The following is a 19503-nucleotide window of genomic DNA, read 5'->3' as shown; positions in this document are numbered from 1 at the left end:
TCAAGTTGCTCTGCTTTTATTTCACCACTGCCCCTCCTCATCTCACTTCCAGGCCTGTGGCAATGGAAGACAGCGCATCACTAGCTTCTGGTGCCTTTCCTCCCCCACCATGCATGCTTGAGTACAGACCACTATGACCCTACTGTATCTTTAGTGCTCTCGCCGGATTCCCCGAAAATAATACTGCCCAGTTGTTTTTTCAGAGTCTGAAAGGCCCGGATATAATACTCAATAGGATTTTAAACAAAATTGTAAAGAATTATTTGTAACATCACTTTTCTGCCTTTGCTTCCTTTAGTTATTAACCAGGAATCGTTAATGTAGCTCTAGAATACATTTAAAAGTGCTTTCTATTTTTATTTGCTGTTTGCAGTATGTATAGATAAGCGATAAAAATATTGTCTCGATTTTCCGTAATATTTTTTTCTTCTTTTTTAATCCTCATTCGCCTCAGACCCCAGTTGACAAAATAGGGCTTCATTACCGTTACTCGGTTTTAAAGAGGCGTAGGCTCTCCAAAGGGGATCAGGATAATACCCCCCGCCTACCGGCATACAGCAGTCCTAAAAATGTCACTGTCCCCATGTTGGAAAGGGGTGGTCACACCCTCCTCCGGTTTAGATGTAGCCGATGACTGTTAATGTTGGCCTGCTAAGAGATGGAACGGGAAGGGGGGGCAGCAACACAGTCCGAGTTTCAAAGAGGCCTAATCATAGGATCCAAATTATTTTAAACGTGACAACTCAAACCCCTAAATTATAGTCCCCAAAAACTAAAGTTTAGACCAGCTTAATAAACAATCGCTTAGTGCTTTCTTCTTACTATTCAGCAATCTAACCAAATCTGTCCTAGATATTTTGAATAAAGAGGACAGCCACTCTGAATGTGTAGGGGGTGTGACTTCTACCCATTTGTTGCAGATTTCCCTCCTAGCCAGCAAGATTGCATAGAAAAGGAACCCCCTAACAGGGCATGTTACCTCGCTAGAAATGCCAAAAATGATCAGGGCCAGAGTGATTTGGACTGAAAATCCCAAAATATCAGCAATAGTTGCCCCTACTTTTTCCTATTAACCCTGGACATTCTTTAAACATGTGGACATCAGAGGCACTTTCTAAATCCTATTTCTTACAGCTGACTGGGGGTCCCTTCAATATTTTGGTCTTAACGGAGATAAATACGCCCTGTGGATAGCGAACAAGTGGTTCCTCCTGAGCCAAGCTGGCTTTACAGCACCAATCAGGGTGTTACAAGAAGTTTGCCACAGGCCTTCCCACTGTTCATCTGGCATGGAGGACCCCCCCACAGTTCTTAAGCTAAATTACAATCTCCATCTATGCCTTCCTCTATGGACCAATAAAAGAAAGAAACTTCTCTTTTTCCCGCCGGTCTTACCACTAGCTGCTCCTCAAGGGTATTTCCTATGCCTATGGGCCCAACTCTGCAGCTGTAAATATTTGAACCTGGACATGCCCTCTTCCAACCTATTGTGGAGTGGAGTGACAACCATGATGTAAGTGAGCCATCAGGCGCCAGATCCCCCAAAACACCTTTAATTCTGCAGTTCTAAGTGGTGTAACTATTTTGTCTTTCAGGCAAACTTGGACCCCTGGGGAATCCCACAGGGGGACCCGACTTGAAAAGTAGTTAAGACCAGTACACTGTTTGATTCTAGCCCATACTCGAGCCATCCAGGGCACAAGTCCTAAAAAAAGACGCTGTCCACCCGCGTGGTACCCTGACTCGAGCCCTGGAGCCATCCCCAGCAGAACTTTCACCTGATCTTTTTAAAGAACTTCTGTTCTCCATATTTAAAAAGGAATCCCTCCTGCGACAGACCCACACCATTTAGCATGGTGGAGAACATGGCCCCCACCCCTGTATGGTCTGTCTGGAGTTTTCAGCAGCATTCTCGTGTGCGACACCTGTAAAGCCCATGCGCAATACTTCAAGTCGGGGAGTGCGAGACCCCCCTTCTCCTGCCTACGCCTCAGCTTCTTCCAGGCTATCCTCGTGCTCCTATAAGCCCAAATAAATTAATTGATTGTTTGCTGAAGCTTATCTATTGCCGATTTTTCAAAATGCAAAGGAATAGTGTTGGAAAAAAAGGGTGATTTTTGGTAATATAGCCATCTTAATCAGGTTGGTCCTCCCCAGAATGGTCAATGGGAGACAGGCCCATGATTTCATTAATTTCTGGCATTCCCTAGAAACATTTGCCAATTTACTCGCTGAGATCTTATCTATGTCCTGAACAATCCTGATCCCCAAGAACCTTATGTCACAATTGGTCTGGTACCGGCACTCCGATAGGTCCCAACACATATTCTCAATTTTTTCAATCTTAACCTCGTAACCAGATATCTGCCCAAAGTCCTGTGCCAACCTGATGACCTGAGGAAAAGACCTCGCTAAATCAGAAGAAAGAATCAGGATATCATCGGCTTACTGAGCTACCTTTCTCGACCAAGCCCCAAACTTGAATACCAGGCTCCTCTCTTAAACGCTGAGGAAAGGGCTAAATATATAGATCAAGGAGGAGCGGGGAGAGGGGGCAGCCCTGTCTTGTACCCCTGGAGATCTTAAAAGGGTTAGTCAATTTGCCATTTACCAAGAGTCTCGCCGAAGGATCTCAAGATAAAAGCTCAGCAGAATTTTTCCCCAAAGTTGAATTTTTCCATAACTGCCAATAGGTATTCCCAGTTGACCCTATTAAAGACCTTGGTAGCGTCTAATGTAATTGCTGCGAAGGGAAGCGGAAAACTGGTAGCCAAGTATATTGCACCAACAAAATCGTAGGTGAGGTCAGCTAGATTCCTGCCTCTCTCAAAACCCTTTTGATCGGGATGAAGCATATCTCCCGCCACTGCTCCCAGCCTGTCTGCCAGGATCCTTGCAAAAAATGTGTAATCTGCATTCAGCAGCGAGATGGGTCCACAGTTCGCCTGCTTTTTTTCCCTGCTTTCAAGATCAATGAAATAGCGGCTTTTCCCCATGAATCCGGGAGCCTAGCACCAGATAGTATCTCATTAAAGAGTACTGTCAAGGTCTCGCGATTATTGCCTCCCCCAAAGGTCTATACAGTTCAGCTGGGAGCCCATCAGGCCCTGCAACCTTCCCTCCCTTACAGGCAAATATAGCCTTCTTAACCTCTTGCTGGGATATGTCTAGCTCCAGATCTTCTTGCTGAGAGGAATTTAGGGAGGTCAGCTTGCTCCTTCATTGCCACTCCATGGCTGTGATTTTATCCACTGGACTGTCCTCTTCCTATAACTCCTGAAAAAAAGCAAAAAAAGCATTCCCGATCTCTTCTTCTCTGGATAACGCAGTAGTCCTATCCTCACTGTTGATTTGATTTATCAAATTTCGCGTCCTATAAGACTTGACTTTCCACGCCAAAAGCTTGCCGGCCCCCTCTCCGTACTCAAAGTGAGGAAGCTTACTGGCCTCCCACCTTCTTGTAATCCTCGCCAGGATAATAGTATCCAACTGGTCCTTTAGACTACCCAGTTTAGCAAGGTATTCTTGACGCTTCTCAGGGACAGTCTCTATATTCAAACTCCTCTCTACTGCCTTCATCTCAGTCTCCATATGAGCCACCTCCTCCCGGTAATGTCTGTTTTTATAACACACCCTGCTCGTGACCATACCTCTCAAGAAAGCCTTCAATGCATCCCACACCACCGAAGTCTCAGCCGAACCGAGATTCATATTCAGAAAACACTCTGTTTCCTGAAACCAATACTTAATCTCGGATTCATCGAGAAATAAAGAACTATCAAATGTCCAAACCCTCCATTGTGCTTTTCCTGTCAAGACTAAAGCCATCCACCACCTGCATGATCTGACAAATTGGGAGTCAAATAACCAATGTTCTTGACTTTACCCATGAGGTTGTGGCTGACCAGAATGTAGTCAATCCTAGACTTAGGGCCATACTTGCTGTTATAGAAAGAGACTCCTGGCTGGGAACCCGACCTGTCCCTCCAGATGTCACAAAGTCTGGTCTGCACCATCATTGTTTGAAGGTACGTCCGAGACCTGGACAACACATTAGCTCTACTACTGGGGAACTTGTCCAACTTGGGGAGAAAGACTATGTTAAAGTCCCCAGCAATGATAACTGGGTCTGGAAATTCCAAAAGATTTGAAATGATGGTTTTCAGAGAGGAAGGGTCATCCTGGTTTGGGCCATAATAGGTAAACAACAAAAGAGAAAGGGAGAGACAATCACACGTCTTCCCCTGGAAAATACTATCAATCAACAAAAGAGTGACAACTATTTCTTAAGGTTAACGAACAACCAAGGGTGGGGCAAGTGCGTAGGGAAAAACCTCTGTTTTCTAAAAGAACCCTCACTCACCAACCTAGTTGATGACATGCTTCATCATCGGGTTCCCACCAGAGAGACCGAGTGCCTCCCAGGTGTGCTACGACACCTGAACTACAATGGAGCAGGATTTTGTTGGACAGTGTATCAGTGCAAAGGGTGGTGCAAATTTAAAAGATGGCAGACTTAACCCAAAATTAATTTTAATAACAGGGAAGCCTACAATAATTAAAATCAGGTGAACTGGACATGTGCTGGCTTTTAAAGTGAGCCAACTATATCCAATTTAAAGTGAATGGGTGGTCGACATGTTTCTGCTTATAATTGCTAATTTAGCTAAGCTTTCTTCAGGACCAAGAACTCCCCTGCGGTATACGCACGCTAAGGCATACCCTAACCTGAGAAGTAAGTGTGTGCAGTAAAACTCACGGTTTTACCAGCGAGAGCTACTGGGATTTCCAAGGGCCCTATTCTGAAAGAAAAACAAGAGACAAAGCATCCATCGCTATACATATTCTCTTATTGTTAGTGAGGTGTGTTTCCTTCAATGACCCCGTGTCGTGGATCAGTATATGCCCTCACCATTGCTCATACTTTTCAGACACTAGTGAAAAAACCTCTGTCACCTGGTCATGCCAGAGGTTCATTGTAAGCCAACACCGTGAACTCTGTAAGTGTAATCTGTTTCTACACGAGTGAAGGCTAAACATTAGCGAGAGCAGAAACTATACTTGTGCTCCACTCTAGGAGTCTGTGCTAGTTTGTGATAATCCCTCTATTAAAAAGGCATAGCTGAGTAGCGTTGCCTTATAATTACACACTTTAGGAAAGTGTGTACCGAAGCATGGAAAAACTCGGAAAAACATAGGCTTACGTTAAGACTAAGAAGGCTTCACGTCATGGGTTCCGCGGCAGAGGTTTTTTTTCCCAAGAAAAATTGCAGAGACTTCGTTAATCCGGTGGAACACCGTCAACTCAAGTGACAGGACAGAAAACCACTCACAAACGTACATCCACTTACTAGTATTATGGAGAGGTCCCTCACTTGACCTGCATTACGGTCGTCCGCGGCCCGAATGTTGCCGCGCAGACGCCGAATGTGCTAGTGCCGGCCGCGGGTCACGTGGTTACTACGCATAAGCGTGAGAACGTGACGTGTCATGGGGAAAGCTACCAAACACTAGAATGCGTTTATATAATGCTGTGGCTCAGAAATAACTTTATTAAGGTCTGATGGTCAGATAAAATTTGTGAGGTAGCGCAAAAAGCATATAAATTGGAACGGGTCTGTCAATAATTTTAAAGAGACCCGCTAAATGAACAATGTCCAGAACAGATAGATCACTCCATATGTACAGTGTTCAGGTCAATTGCAATAGATTCTGATGGGAATCCCAAATTGGAAATGCAAGTGGGTGGACTTAAGACCTGACGGACAAACAAACACTGTGAAGGGTAGCGTAAAGAGCGTATTAGTATGTTCAATAACTTTTATGTTACCTGGTGTATGACTAATGTGCGAACCAGATAATGCACTTAGTATTTACTATATTTAGGTCAAGTGCAATAGACACTGGTGGGAGTCCCAATGTATAAATTCCGAGTGGGTTGTGGTGTGGACATATAACGAGACATAGTTCGCTGCCCAAAGTACCAAATAGTTGGGCAGATCATGATGTGGAAATATGCCCAAAGGTCCACCTAATGCACTGTTCAGAGACTATGTATTATTCAATAAATTAGCGTCTCATCACTGAGCCCCAAAGTATGTTCTCATTTAGCCCGGTGTGATGAGTGGATAACCGATAAATCCATTGTTGCTCTTTCTCAAAGAGCACATGTTGTGCCCCAGGGCTAAGTTGGGGGTGCTCAATGATTGTCCACCTTAGATCATTAGGAGTGTGGTTCAGTTCCAAAAATTTTCCGTCAGTTTGGTGGTGTTTTTGCGGCACCTGATGTTGCTACGGTGCTCACAAATTCTCTGTTTTGTCTTCCGTGAGGTCATACCCACATACCTGAGACCGCACAGGCAGTTTATCAGGTATATTACGTTGGTCGAATTACAGTTCGTCTGGGATCGTTGCAGCCATTGTTTACCAGGTTCCAATGCCAGAAATTTGGTAGCGGTAGTCAGATGGCACACACTACAGCCACCACAGGGGAAGTGACCTGTAACAGGGGGAAGCCCGCAGGCGTTGAGAACAATTTGGTCCACCTCTCTCGTGTTGTATTGTGGGCGTGTGTGAACTAAGGAGTCCTTTAAACTCCTGGCACGTTTGAGAACAAAGATTTTTCCCAATCGTGATTGTTGCTTTCCAATATTCTCCAATGTTTCCTGATAGATCGGCTCACAGCATTGCTTGCTATATTATACGTACTTACACATGTGAGTGGTACGTTTTCCAACCCTGTTTTGGGGTTATCTTCCAGTAGGGCGTCTCTTTGCTGGTTCCTGGCTCTCTTGCAACTTTTGTTAAGTATTCGGTCGAGATATCCTCATTTCTGCAGTTTGTTGGTAAGGTCATGTGCCTGTGCTTTGTAGTCTGTCAATTCACTGGTGAAATGCCAAAGATTATTTTTAGCTGTAGGCTTGTGATGAGTTTTGGTCTTCAGATGATTCTCAACCTTACTGATGGCAACATCAAGAAAAAATATCTCTTCTTTGTTGTAGGAGTGGGTAAACCGCAGGTTGGGGTCACATGTGTTAATCCACTCGAAGAATTCTAGAATAGTGTTCTCTGTACCTTTCCAGATGACAAGAACATCATCTATGTACCTCTGCCAGAAGGTTACATAGGATGCAAAAGGGTTGAGTGCCGAAAGGATGTATTTGCACTCAAAATCATACACATACAGTCCGGGTACACTTGGGTGAAGTACCCGTTGACTGTAGGTAGATTTTGCCCTTGTATTGAAAAAACTTCTTAAGTGCAAGGGTTGCACAAGCAAGTGCAAGGGTTGCACAAGCGACTACAAAGTCTTTGTGTGTCTTAAAATCCCATGGTGCCGCCTCCAATGTCTCTTTGATCACCCTGAGGGTGTCATGTTGTGGGATACAGGTGTACAGACTCTCGATATCTAGAGACACCAGAAAGGATGGTTCGTTGGGAATTTCAATTTCCTGTAGTACCGATGTAAGTGCTGATGGCCTGAACCAGGGGTTTCAAAAACAAATCGCAGTATTTTGACAAAGGTTCAAGTAAAGAACCAATCCCTGGTACAATCGGCCGACCAGGAGGTAGAACCAGGCACGGTGCGTCCACTGGGGCGTGAGGGCGTAGCGCGCCCGCCCGCAGCCGCCCACAGCTCCCTCAGCGTTTCTGAACTTAAGTAAACTGACTCAGTTTACTTAAGTTCACAGACGCCAAGGGAGATCTGACAATCATGTCAGTTAGCATGACGTCAGACCGCCCCCCCCCCCTTCAGAGTCTGAAGGTGGTGGGCGGTCTGGCGTTATGTTCACTGACCTGATTGTCAGACCGTCACCAGGGGCAGGCAGCAGCCCAACACTAGTTCGCATGAGTGGGGACGGAGGGCGAATTTGTAGCCCGTGCCGAGTCATGCGCACTATGTGTTTGCCCTTGTTTGCCCATGCCCATTAGGAGCCCTTCAGCCTCCTAATGGGCGTGCGGCGGGCGAGTAGTAGCCGTGCCCTAAGGCAATCCTGGCCCTGCTGGCAGTGCCAGGATTGGCTGAGAGGGGCTGTCAGTCCGCTCCAGCCCCGTTCATGAAGGCGGCAAGGGAAGCAGTCCGAGGTGGCGCGGACCGGCTGTGAGCGAGGTAAGTTTTAGTTTTATATTTCATTCTAAATTTCCCCGGCCCCCACCCCCACGTGACAACCATTCCCTGGCCCCACGTATTGCGATTCATGCGAGCCGTGACTGTTTTTAGGACGAGACTTCACTATGCGTGCTAGCTCGGGAAACCCGTGTGGGCAAACGTACATGATTTTTGGTTTCTCAGCTGACATGCAAGAGTCTGAGTGAGCTGCCGGCCCTGCAGACCCACGTGGCAACATTTAAAGACTCTTTTCCTGTTCGGTACAAAGCATCTGTCAGGGGATTTCAAAAACTAATTTGGAGCCAGAGGACTTTCTAAAAGACCATGCAGTTGTGCATACAAATGGGGACTAACACGGTACCGTGTTACCTCAGCGGCGCGCTAAGAAGGGTGAAAACTGGATGTAAGGGAAACGTTATCTCCGTGGCCCTGCCAGGGGCACCTCCTGGAGCACATTGACATGCGGTAGCACTAGCAGCTTTTCTAGTGCTGGTCTGGTCACAAAGCGCGCGATGAATCGATGTCCTCTTCTGGCGCCCTTGACCTGCGTTAATGTGGCTTTTAGGATCTGAAGAGTGCGCGCGCTCAGCGTGCTGGGGACACACACCTTCTTTGAACACTGCCTCGAAAAGCATTCCTTACTGTGCGTTTCATGGCTGCAGAGCTTTGGCACAGTGCCGTGGCGCTGGCCAAGGTCACACAGAGAGGAGGAAGCAAGTCTGCCTGGCAGTGACACGAGAATAACATCTTGAATAGCGCCGATTACTGCAGCCTTGTGGCTTTGAGGCACAGTGCACAAAAAACTGTTATCATTGCCCAGACACTAAAGAAACTTGTTTGGGGATACCATCATGTGTCTAATGAGTAGTGGGTGGGCCTTTTCCCGATGTTTTTCATTAATAACCTATATTTTGCATGAAGTGAAGTTGCAAGTTTTAAAACCTGGGTTTTCCAGTATTTCATGAAGTACATGCACTTTTAATCACTGTAGAGCCCAGGACACTGCTCTCTTGATAGATGCTTACACTGATGGTGTTTGCAATCGAAGGAGGCACCACTACACCAGAACGAGGCCTGCAACTCCTGTCACGTGAGACACAAAATATGACGCCATCAGATTTCGATCCGCCTGAGTTACTACTGACTCTGTCCCAGTGCCGTAGTGAGGGTCCTAATGCGAACAGGGTTAAGGGGCTCGACCACCCCAGTTGGTATTGAAAAATCACCTACAATTGGGCAACACTGCAGTGGCCACTATTGACAGCTATTCGCCCTGCTCTGTTTAGCTCTCCGGAGACACAGGCATGCCATGACTGATTCTTCCCCAGCCCAATCACCCTGTAAAAGGCTTACCATCAACTATTCGCAAGAAGGGAAGTCCGCTTCCAGTGCCTACCTCCTGGCCCTGTCAGGAGCCCTCATTCTGTGTTTCCCACCAGTCTGTAGCCGCATTGCTTTTACCTTCAATTTAATAACATTTTTATATATTATATCGCTTTTAAGCCACTTCTGCCATTTTGAAGTTCTGTAATTATCAGGCAGTACTATTAAACTGGTTGTTAAAGTAGCACTGCTCGGCTTTCAAAAGGTCAGGGTTGTGTTTAAGGTGATCAGACTGCATATTTGATACAATTTTAAACGTAGAGGTGGCCAATGGGTACTTGTTATGACTAAGTCGTGTTGTAGGGTGTTATGTTCCATGGGCTTTCCTGGGGATTGCTGAAGCATGGGGGTTCTACTGTAGTCTGTTACGAGGCAATGTCAGGCCTAGACAGGCTGTAATAAATTAAATCTATTGAGTGCAGTGCAGCGAAGGGTGAGTGATGTCTGTGTGAGTGCAGGTTGAGCAGTGTACCTGTGTGAGTCCAGGGTGAGTGAAGTGGATGGGTGAATGCAGGCCTAGTGATGTGTCAGGGAAGGGTGAGTAATGGGTCAATGAGTGCAGGGTGAGTACTGTGCCTATGTGAATGCAGGGAGAGTGATGTATCTGTGCAAGTGCAAAGAGACTTGTCTGGCTACTCCCAGAGAGGTTTGCCAAGCCACCTCTTTCTCAAATTTGCTTGAGAATGCACCATTGCACACCCTTTTTTTCAAAATGTTCTAGGAGAGAATACCCCCCGAACCCTCCAAAGGTCGCTCGCACAGTGCAGTATTTACGCCTCACCACTTTCAAATGTCACCAGCTGCCCCTGGGTGAAACTGTGTTCTTAGGAGTCATGGGCAGTGTGTTAAAGTAAGGTATTGTGCCTTTCATGGTTGTCAAGAAATCAGCCTCTTGCTTTGTGATGTGACTATTGGCTTCTGCATCAGTCACTAGCTCTAGAATGTTGTTACGGAGCTGGGGTGAGGGATCAGAAGTGAGACGGACATAGTTTGTCTGTTACTCAGGAGGTGTCTGCACTCAGTGTCGTAGGCCACTGCATCCTAAATGACAATCCCACCACCCTTGTCTGCAGCCTTAATAACAATGTTAGTTTGGTCTGCAGAGCTTGTAGTGCCTGGAATACGATGGCACTCATGTTCTTCAAGGTTGATGGTTCTTCAAATGAGTCTACGTCATTAAAAACAGCCTGTTCAAAGGCTGTAATTTCTGGTGGTATGGTATGAGGAGGAGGAGTAAAGGTAGACTTTAACCTTAGTCCTGTGTCACTTGTTGGAGATTGGGACCCCTCCATGGCCTGTTTTTCGAAGAAACTTTTCAATCTCAATTTACGAAAAAACTCCGAGAGTTCGCAATGCAATTTAAAGATATCCAGGCGTGCGGTAAGTATAAAGCCCAGTCCCTTCTCTAGGACTGCTTATTCGTCTCTGGTCAAACGCACTGATGAGAGTTTAGTAATCAAACTTTCTGGTTGCTTGGTCCTGCTAGATGGTCCAAGATAGCTCAAGATACCGCATCAGGAAACCGAGTTGAAATTAATATCATCCACAAGGAAACCATCCACTGCATCACCACCGCAGACGACATCACCCCAATTATGGAACACCTCAACTTCCACCTCTGAACCAATATCAAAACCGCTGTCTGAGGGACGCTTGCATACCTCACCCCAGTTTCTGGGACGCCATTCCAGACTTCATCGAAACGCTTGCCATTAACTCCAAACACGGCATACTCCTCTACAACCTCAATTTTCACCTCTATGATACCAACACCCCCAGCCTCCTCGAGAGCATAAACAACATCGGCCTCACCCAACTTGTCACCAACACCACACACATTGCAGGACACACACTTGACCCCATCTTCACAGCAAGCGACCGAGTCCAAGTACAGCCATGTCACTGAGATCATTCACTTGACAATCTTGGGAGCCATCGGCACTAACCCTAAGCTGCCCAGGACTTTGCACTGTGGCTGGGTACAAAGTATTCAAGAGCCTATGGTCTGACATCCTAAACACCCTCCCACCCATTCAACAACCTCAGCCAATACCACCAACTCCTGAAAGAGATTTAAAAAAAAAGGAGCGCCCTTATCGCCCAAATCAAAGCAAGTTCCAACCACAGCAAAGAACTCTTCAACATAATTAGAGTTCTTCAACCCCTTGCCCACTGAAAACATTGACTTTCTCCTATATACTTGGCCATACCCTAGAAGACTTCATCCACAACAAAATCTCCACCATTTACAGAAACTTCAAACCCCAACCCACCACCACCGACAACCTCTTCCTTCTCACCCCTACAAATGAGAAACATGACCACCTGCTCACCACCTGGGAACAGCTCACCACATAAGACACCACCGCCATCATGAACTCTGTCCATTCAGGAGTAGCCATGGACCCCTGCCCCCCACCACATCTTCAACCTCAGGAACAAGACAATCTGCAGCAAGCTCACTGCCAAATTCAAAGCATCCATCACAAGGCCACCTTCGCAGAAGCATGGAAACACGCAGAGGTCAGACCCCTGCTCAGGAACCCATCCACCGACCTCAATAAACTCAAGAACTACTGCCCCATGTCACTTCTGCCCTTCCCTACCAAAGTCCTTGAGAAGGCCATCAACCGCCAACTCCAAGAACACCTGGAGAACAACAATCTTCTGGACTCTACTCAATCCAGATTTTGTACAAGCCACAGCACTGAATCGCAGCCACAGATGACATCAGATCCCTTGTTGACCAGGGAAAATTGGAGGCCCTGATCCTCCTTGACCTCGCAGCTGCGTTTGACACAGTATCACACTGCACCCTGTTCAAAAGGCTTCACCACATTGGAATCCAAGGAGCCACCCTCAAATGGATTGCCATCTTCCTAACCGGAAGGTCATAGAGAATCCGCCTGCCTCCCTCCCCCTCACAACTCAAAACACCATCTGCGGCATCTCTCACATTTCATCCTTCAGCCCTACTCTGTTCAACACCTGCATGACGTCACCTGAACTCGTGGAATAAACATCATATCCTATCCTGACAACACCCAGCTCATCCTCTCGCTATCAGAAGACCCTTCCCCCACACTGACCAACTTCCACAGCTTCATGACGAGCATCACAGAATGGATGAGACTCAACACAGACAAGCAGAAGTGCTGATCTTCGGGAACAACTCCTCCCTGTGAAACAACACCTGCTGTCCTCCCAGACTAGGACCCTCACCCACTCCGACCGGCCACACCCTCAACCTTGCCATTATCCTGGACAGTAAGACAGATCTGCGCAGTCACAACCACCTGCTCCCTCGCCATTCGCATGCTCTGCAAGATCTTCAAGTCCCATCGACACCAGATGGACCGTCACTCAAGCACTCTTCACCAGTCGACTAGACTATGGCAATACACTCGCCATAGGAATCACCTCACACCTCCTCAGGAGACTTCAGACCATGTAGAACTCTGCGGCCATACTCATCCTCGACCTCCCAAAGTGAACCCACAGTACTCCTCATCTTAGGAAGCTCCACTTGCTCCCCATTCAGAAGAGATGTCCATTCAAGATGATAATCCACATCGTCAAAGCCCTACACAACCAAGGACCAGCATACATCAATCTCTTCTTGAACTTCCACTCTCCCTCCAGACCCCTGCGCTCTGCCTCGCCCAACTCCCCCTCCGCATCTGCTGCCGCAACAGTGAAGGACTCTTCTTCTCCAACTATGCAGCAAAGTCCTGGAACGACTTCCCACTTCACCTCCGGGCCAAATACTCTCTTGGAATTCAGGAAAGGACTCAAGACCTGGCTATTAACTGAACCCCTGCCAGAAATGTGCTCGGCACCTGGATACCCTCACGGTGATTAGCCCCTCTCTGCACTTCCTGATTGATTGATTTTTCTGATGTTTATTTGTATAACACACTAATCACCCAAGAGGGTATCCAGGCGCTTAGGCAAGGTGTGTAGGTGTGTGGGCCCAGATTTGTTATATGAAGAATCCGGTCTTCAGCTTCTTGCGGAACTCAAGAAGTGAGGAGGAGGCTCTGATGTGTTGATGGTGGTTGTTCAATTTCTTGGGTGCGATGTAGAATGAGCGACCTCCAGTTTTGCTTTTGCTGGTGCGGGGAGTGTTTCAGAGTGATGGGTTAGTGAAAGTGTATGTACCTGTTCAAGTATTCTAGTTTTGTGTTGTGTAGGGCTTTGTATGTGTGCGTGAGAATCTTGAATTGGCTGCGCTTGTGAATAAGGAGCCAGTGAAGCTTTCGGAGGTGCGGTGTTAGGTGGGTGCGGCATTGGAGGTCTGCTTGAGTCTATGTTCTGGGGGATCTGGAATCTGTTTAGGAGTTGTTTGGAGATTCACGCATAGAGTGTTGCCATAGTCTATCCTGCTGGTGAGAAATGCTTGTATGACGGTCCGTCTGGTATTCTGAAGCAACCATTTCAAGATCCTTTGCAGCATGCATAAGAGGTGGAAGCAGGAGGCAAACACTGCGTTGACTTGAGCTGTCATGTTGAGCTTGTCATCTAGGAGGATCCCTAGCTTTCTTGCATGGCCTTTGGGGGTTGGTACTAGGTCCGACAGCCACCAGGTAGAATCCCATGGGTAGGTCTTGTCAAAGACCAGTCTTTTCTTCGGGTCGAAGTTGAGCTTCTGGCGTTTGGTTTGTATTGGGTCTGCTACCACTGTCATGCAGTTGGTGGAGTTGGATTTTGTGGTGCTTATCTTGTTGCTCAGGGAGAGGATAAGTTGGGTGTCATTGGAGTAAGAAATTACGCATATGTCAGGCAATCCAAATTGGTATTACTCTATTTCACTTGTTGATTTAACTGTTAAAGTATTAGGTAGAATTTTAATGGCAAGAATACAGTTATGGACAAAGCAATGAGCGTTAGCCAAAGGTCAATATAGCTTTAGATCAGGATTAGATACGGAAGAACAATGCCTTAATTTACCTTTATTTTACTCTAAATATGCGGTTTCCCTAAAGGGCTTATTACACCTAGCCTCTATGGACCTTGGCACAGCATTTGACAGTCAGTAGGTCAAAGCTCTGGTCCATTCCATCATGGAAGTAGAACTGAACATCATTAACATTTTGAGTCATCGCCATTGGAAGTCAACAGCTAAAGTCTGATATGGTGTGGTAGTTTTGATTTGGTTAAGGGAGTTTTACAAGGTTGTGTGCTTCCCCTCCCCCACCGTTTTGTATTATATATCTTTTAATTCTGTAATTTTTTATTGTAGAAAAAATATATAAGTTTTGTATTATATATCAATCGGAGGGTTATCTTATGTACGTTTAACAAGTTACCCCTAGACTAATTTTGGTCCCATGCTTTTATATAGGGACAGTATGTTTTAATCTCCCTTTCTGCCAATTTAGTAAAGAGTTTGATATAGAGCTATAGGACTGTTATGGATAGTTTGGTTCTACTAGTTTTACTCACATGTCCTAATGTTAAGATACCTGCCTACAAAGTCCAGAAGTTATTTGACTAATGATCATGTTGTGATCCTTTTTTTCTTATGTAGGGGTATTTTTCAATAACGCTGATAAAGAGGCCAACCCCCTACAGGACAGACTTTCACAATATGTCGGAGCAATTTTTAAATTCCTCGTCCAAAGTACTGACTACGCACAATTTGTTGTGGGTGTTAGTGACATTGCTATTGTTGGAAGAAATAGGTTGTTTATTTGGTCTTCTTCCGACTACGCCCCACTTCTTTATCATGAGTAATTTAGTCTGGGTCTGCTGTGGATGTCCATGTGGACCAATCCAGTAACTAATTTTGCTCAGGAAGTCATAAACGTTTGCTAGAATATAGAGTCTTAAAGGAAAATTAAATGGCTGAATTTTATCATATGAAATTGGCTGTCCTGAAATGTTTTTGTCTCCGTAGCACATCACTAAATCTGTAATGATATGTGAAGCAAAGGAACTTGTTAAGCCAAAAAGAAGGTCTTTTGTTATGAAAATATCCTCTCAAGGACCAGAGCCCCTTCTGAATTAGGTTTTTAATACTTGAGAATGTAAAATGTTATCCTGATTCAGAGTACGCATTGCTATTTGACTATTATCATTTCCAAAGCAGTGTTCATTTGATTAATTAATATCACTATGCACTGTGACTGTATGTCTGCATACTATGATGCATTTCTTGTTTTTGTGATATCTACAGACTTGGCTATAATAAATACCTGATCCTCTTTTGTGCCAGAAATTTGTTGTTCCCTACAGGGTACCTTTTTAACATTTACAATTATTACCATCTGTAATGATCTGTTGTTTGTCTATTTCGTTAGATGGCTATCTAGATTAGAGCTAGTGTTTTCGATTAGGCATGCAGTGGTTTTATTGTTGACTTTTGAAGAGCTGTTTATAAATGAGTTATAACATCTGTGGCTCAAACAGACATTTTTCTCTTCATTGTCTGAATTGTGTGAAATGTTAATGTACATACAAAAAAAGAAATTGAAATGTTATATTTGTGCTTGAATGACAGGCAGTGTTCAAAATTTGTAGAGTGAAATATATACCTAAAGTATTTTTAAAGACCAAAACTACTAAAATAGAACTGTAGAAGTCTTTAAAGTTATTTCTTCAATGTAGAGATGACTTATTGCATGTTGCTGTTCCTAGGATATATTCTGTTGCTGCATCAATCCATGGGTCTTATGTTCTCTTTTCCATTCTCTCCAGTTCCAGTCGCATCAGATCTTCCATGTGCTGGTGGTAGCAGCAGCGTTCGTTCATTTTTATGGTGTATCAAATCTGCAGGAGTTCCGCTATGGACTCGAAGGAGGCTGCACAGATGATACTCTTCTCTAAAGACTTCTAGAGGAATTTCCATGCAAACCTCTGAATGCTTCTCCAGCTATCGTTTATTTGTTCAACTCTTAAGGAAGATTTTGAAAATGTATGTCCAGGCGAAATGCTTCTAGTAATAAAGAAAAAACATCACAACAAAAACTTTAGACCCTCTTTGGGAGAGATTTTTCTGTGTTATTCAGTCTACATTTCCCCACCTGTGAGAGGTTCGCCAGTGCTAGAATCTTCTTTTTTAAATTTTTTGGAGTAAAAGAAAATCTTCATACATATGAAATCGATCTCTGGGGATGTCGCTGACTGCTGTTGGACCGAGGGGGAGAAGCGCCAGTCTCCAAGATCTGAGCACGGGCCAAAAGAAAATTGCACAGCTTCAAAGGAAGATACCTTCGAAAAAATCTACAGGTCAAAAATCATCGTTTTTAGCACTTTTACGAACAAGCTATATGAACTTTATATGTTGTCAATCAAAAGTCTGGGCCTTCTGCATATCGGTAGGTCACAAAGTAAAAAAATAAAAGAAATGTTGATCATTAAACAGCGCTGATGTGCAGGAGGGGAGGGGATCTATGTAAGGCGGGCTCTTTTAGTTATTTTCTCTTTTGCAAGGTAATATAAATCAAATTGAGAAGATATTTAATATTTAATACTTAGCTTTAAATAAAATGCGCTTTTGTTGCAGTGTATCTTAATGCAAAAACGTTATACTACTAATAAAAAGAATGTTCAGTACTGTATTTTAGGGGCATTTAGAGCAGTTGAATGCTTTCATGATCATATAGAATGCATACATGCATACACGCAGACACATGCACACAATCCACTTTTCCCTACAACACCAAAATAAAGTCATCCAGTTCTGAAAGCGACTTGGTCTCTGTTGTCTACTTATCTGTAGGTTCTTTCACCGCTCATTTTGATGCAGAAATTGAATTAGTGCACGTTGAAAAACAAACTCCATGTTCTCTAAAGTTTTAAGCTAAATTATTTTTAAGATCTGCAGCGAGGTCAGGTCTATTGATGTACACTTAAATCTTTGTTATAGTTCCATTCCACTTTTGCAGAGTCAACTGCATTTTAAATTTCCGAATTCACTATCTGATAGACTTCTAGTCACAGATTCCTCACCTATGTATATCCCCAGGTGTCCACTGGATTCAGAAGATTTTCGAGCAGTACCCCTGCATGCTGGTAGATGGCGTTGTTCAGATCCTTGTCGTCCGTGCCTAAAGTGACATGTCCTGTAAGTAAATAGGCACCACCTTGGTACTCTGATGTCACTTCCTTCTGCGCCAGATAGTGCTGATCTGGATTGCGCTACCCCTTAGTCATTTCTTTGACTGGTCTTTTATAACCGTCCGTTATTTTGCTTAGATTTTTCTCCTGGCGTGATGTAAGAAATGGTCTAGTTTCAAACCATGCGGGGCCTGTCACAGACAAATGTCGGTGGCAGACCCCACCCCCCCATTTGGCATGTTTTTAGTTGCTGGAGATGACTCCAATGCATGTGACAACTGCTGCACCATCCTGAGGGAGTGATCCTGACATTGGTCAACTCCGTGACGATCAAGGTCCCGTTCACATGAGAGTACCCAGTATTATTTGTGGAGCCCACCCCGACGTTCCTTGACGCATTGCAAGACGACGGTAAAGTTGGTTAAGTCCCACAAGAAGCCGAAGAAGTCCAAGTGTTCTTCGACTAACCCATGCCTCTTTTTGCACTCATCTTTCTTCTTTCTGCACTCCTATTGCCTCTTTTTGTACCCCTCTTCCCTCTTTCTGCCACTCTCTTGCCTCTTTCTGCATTTCTCTTGCCTCTTCCTGCACATTTATTACTCTTTCTGCACTTCTCTTGCTTCTTTCTGAACTTCACTCGCCTCTTTCTGTACTCAAATGGGGAGTGTAAGCAGTCAAGTTTAAAGGTCTGCGTGCTCTTGTGACTGAGGTATATGTCTACTTGTATATGTATTCTCACCTCTGTTATGTATCTGAAGATGGTAGCTTAAAAAGTGGGTAGCTTCTCCTCTTGGTGGTTACATGATCTCAGCTCTGCTCTGTCATTCCGTTGCACAGGCACACATGTCTTATGTATATAGCTGATATAGAGCCCCTCAAATATACTATTGAATACCCATGTGCCTTATATTATGAGCAGAAAGAAGTACATACACCTTTTTGTACACATTTACACAGTATGCTGTTTGAAACACAGGTATTAACGTTTTTGTATGTTTATTTTTATGTAACATGTCACTAGATAAAAGTAGAGACACACATGCATCCCTTTACAAACTGGGTCAGACTTACAACAGTGATATGGTTATGATTGCAGTTTTATATTTGGTAGGCCTACCATTCTGAACAGTCGATGAGTAGTGAACCTTCAAGAGAAAAGTGAGGTGTAAAACACTTTGGGAGAAGGATTAGTGATTAGGCTACTTTGACGTTATAGTTAGGAATTCGCATTTAAAAAACCTTGGAAATTCACTGAAAAAACCATAGGTTTCATAAATGTTATAATTAGCCGTAATAGTCATCAGTGATGTCATTTAAGATGTCATCAGTGATGTCACTGACCATGCATGAATGATGTAATATGTGACCGCATCAGCAGTGCATTGTGGGCGCGCGAGTTCTAGTTAGCACAACTAACTATAATGGAGGAATTTCTCTGGTTTTATACGAGTGAAATGTCCAGCTAACTATAACACTAGTGAAACCTATGGTTTTTTCAGTGAATTTCAAAGGTTTTTTTAAATGCAAATTTCTAACTATAACTTCTCTAAAACCTATGGTTTTGTCAGTGAATTTCAAAGGGTTTTTAAATGCTAATTTTTAAGTGCAATAGTAGTTATACCTATTTTTTTGTACTGAATTTCTACAGTTTTTTAACTTATTTTATAAATATTTTATTTATTAAACAACATATATTTTCTGAAAATTGCAACAACAAAAATTTAAAACTGAAATATTTTTAATTATTTTGGGTTAAGTGTATTTTAATATAGATATTTTCTTTATTTTTTTTTCAACATTTTCTTGGGGGTTGCGCACCCAAAGCATACCTACTGCAGCAGGTCCGCGTATTCTAGCAGCCATTTTGGAAAAGTTGTGAAGGATCCGCGTATGGTGAGCGATGAGTACGTGTTTTGTTTCAGTTACGTCAATGATACGTGGTGTGCGCG

The 19503-nt window shown here is 44.3% G+C and overlaps 1 protein-coding gene across 2 annotated transcripts in view; it reads left to right on the top strand.

Annotated features, from left to right (window-relative positions):
• Positions 1–17187, top strand: part of ADIPOR1 (adiponectin receptor 1) — a 356425-nt gene extending 339238 nt beyond the window's left edge. For both annotated transcript variants that reach the window (XM_078644108.1, XM_078644109.1), the window contains one exon: positions 16193–17187. In XM_078644108.1, coding sequence (XP_078500234.1) covers positions 16193–16321 — 129 coding nt within the window. In that variant the 3' untranslated portion in view covers positions 16322–17187. The remainder of the gene's footprint in view (positions 1–16192) is intronic.
• Positions 17188–19503: the final 2316 nt, after the last annotated feature.

This window comes from Lissotriton helveticus, chromosome 5_1, assembly GCF_964261635.1.
Source record: "Lissotriton helveticus chromosome 5_1, aLisHel1.1, whole genome shotgun sequence".
Lineage (NCBI taxonomy): Eukaryota > Metazoa > Chordata > Amphibia > Caudata > Salamandridae > Lissotriton > Lissotriton helveticus.
The sequence above is the reverse complement of the archived record's forward strand: the minus strand, read 5'-3'. Positions and strand labels throughout refer to the sequence as shown.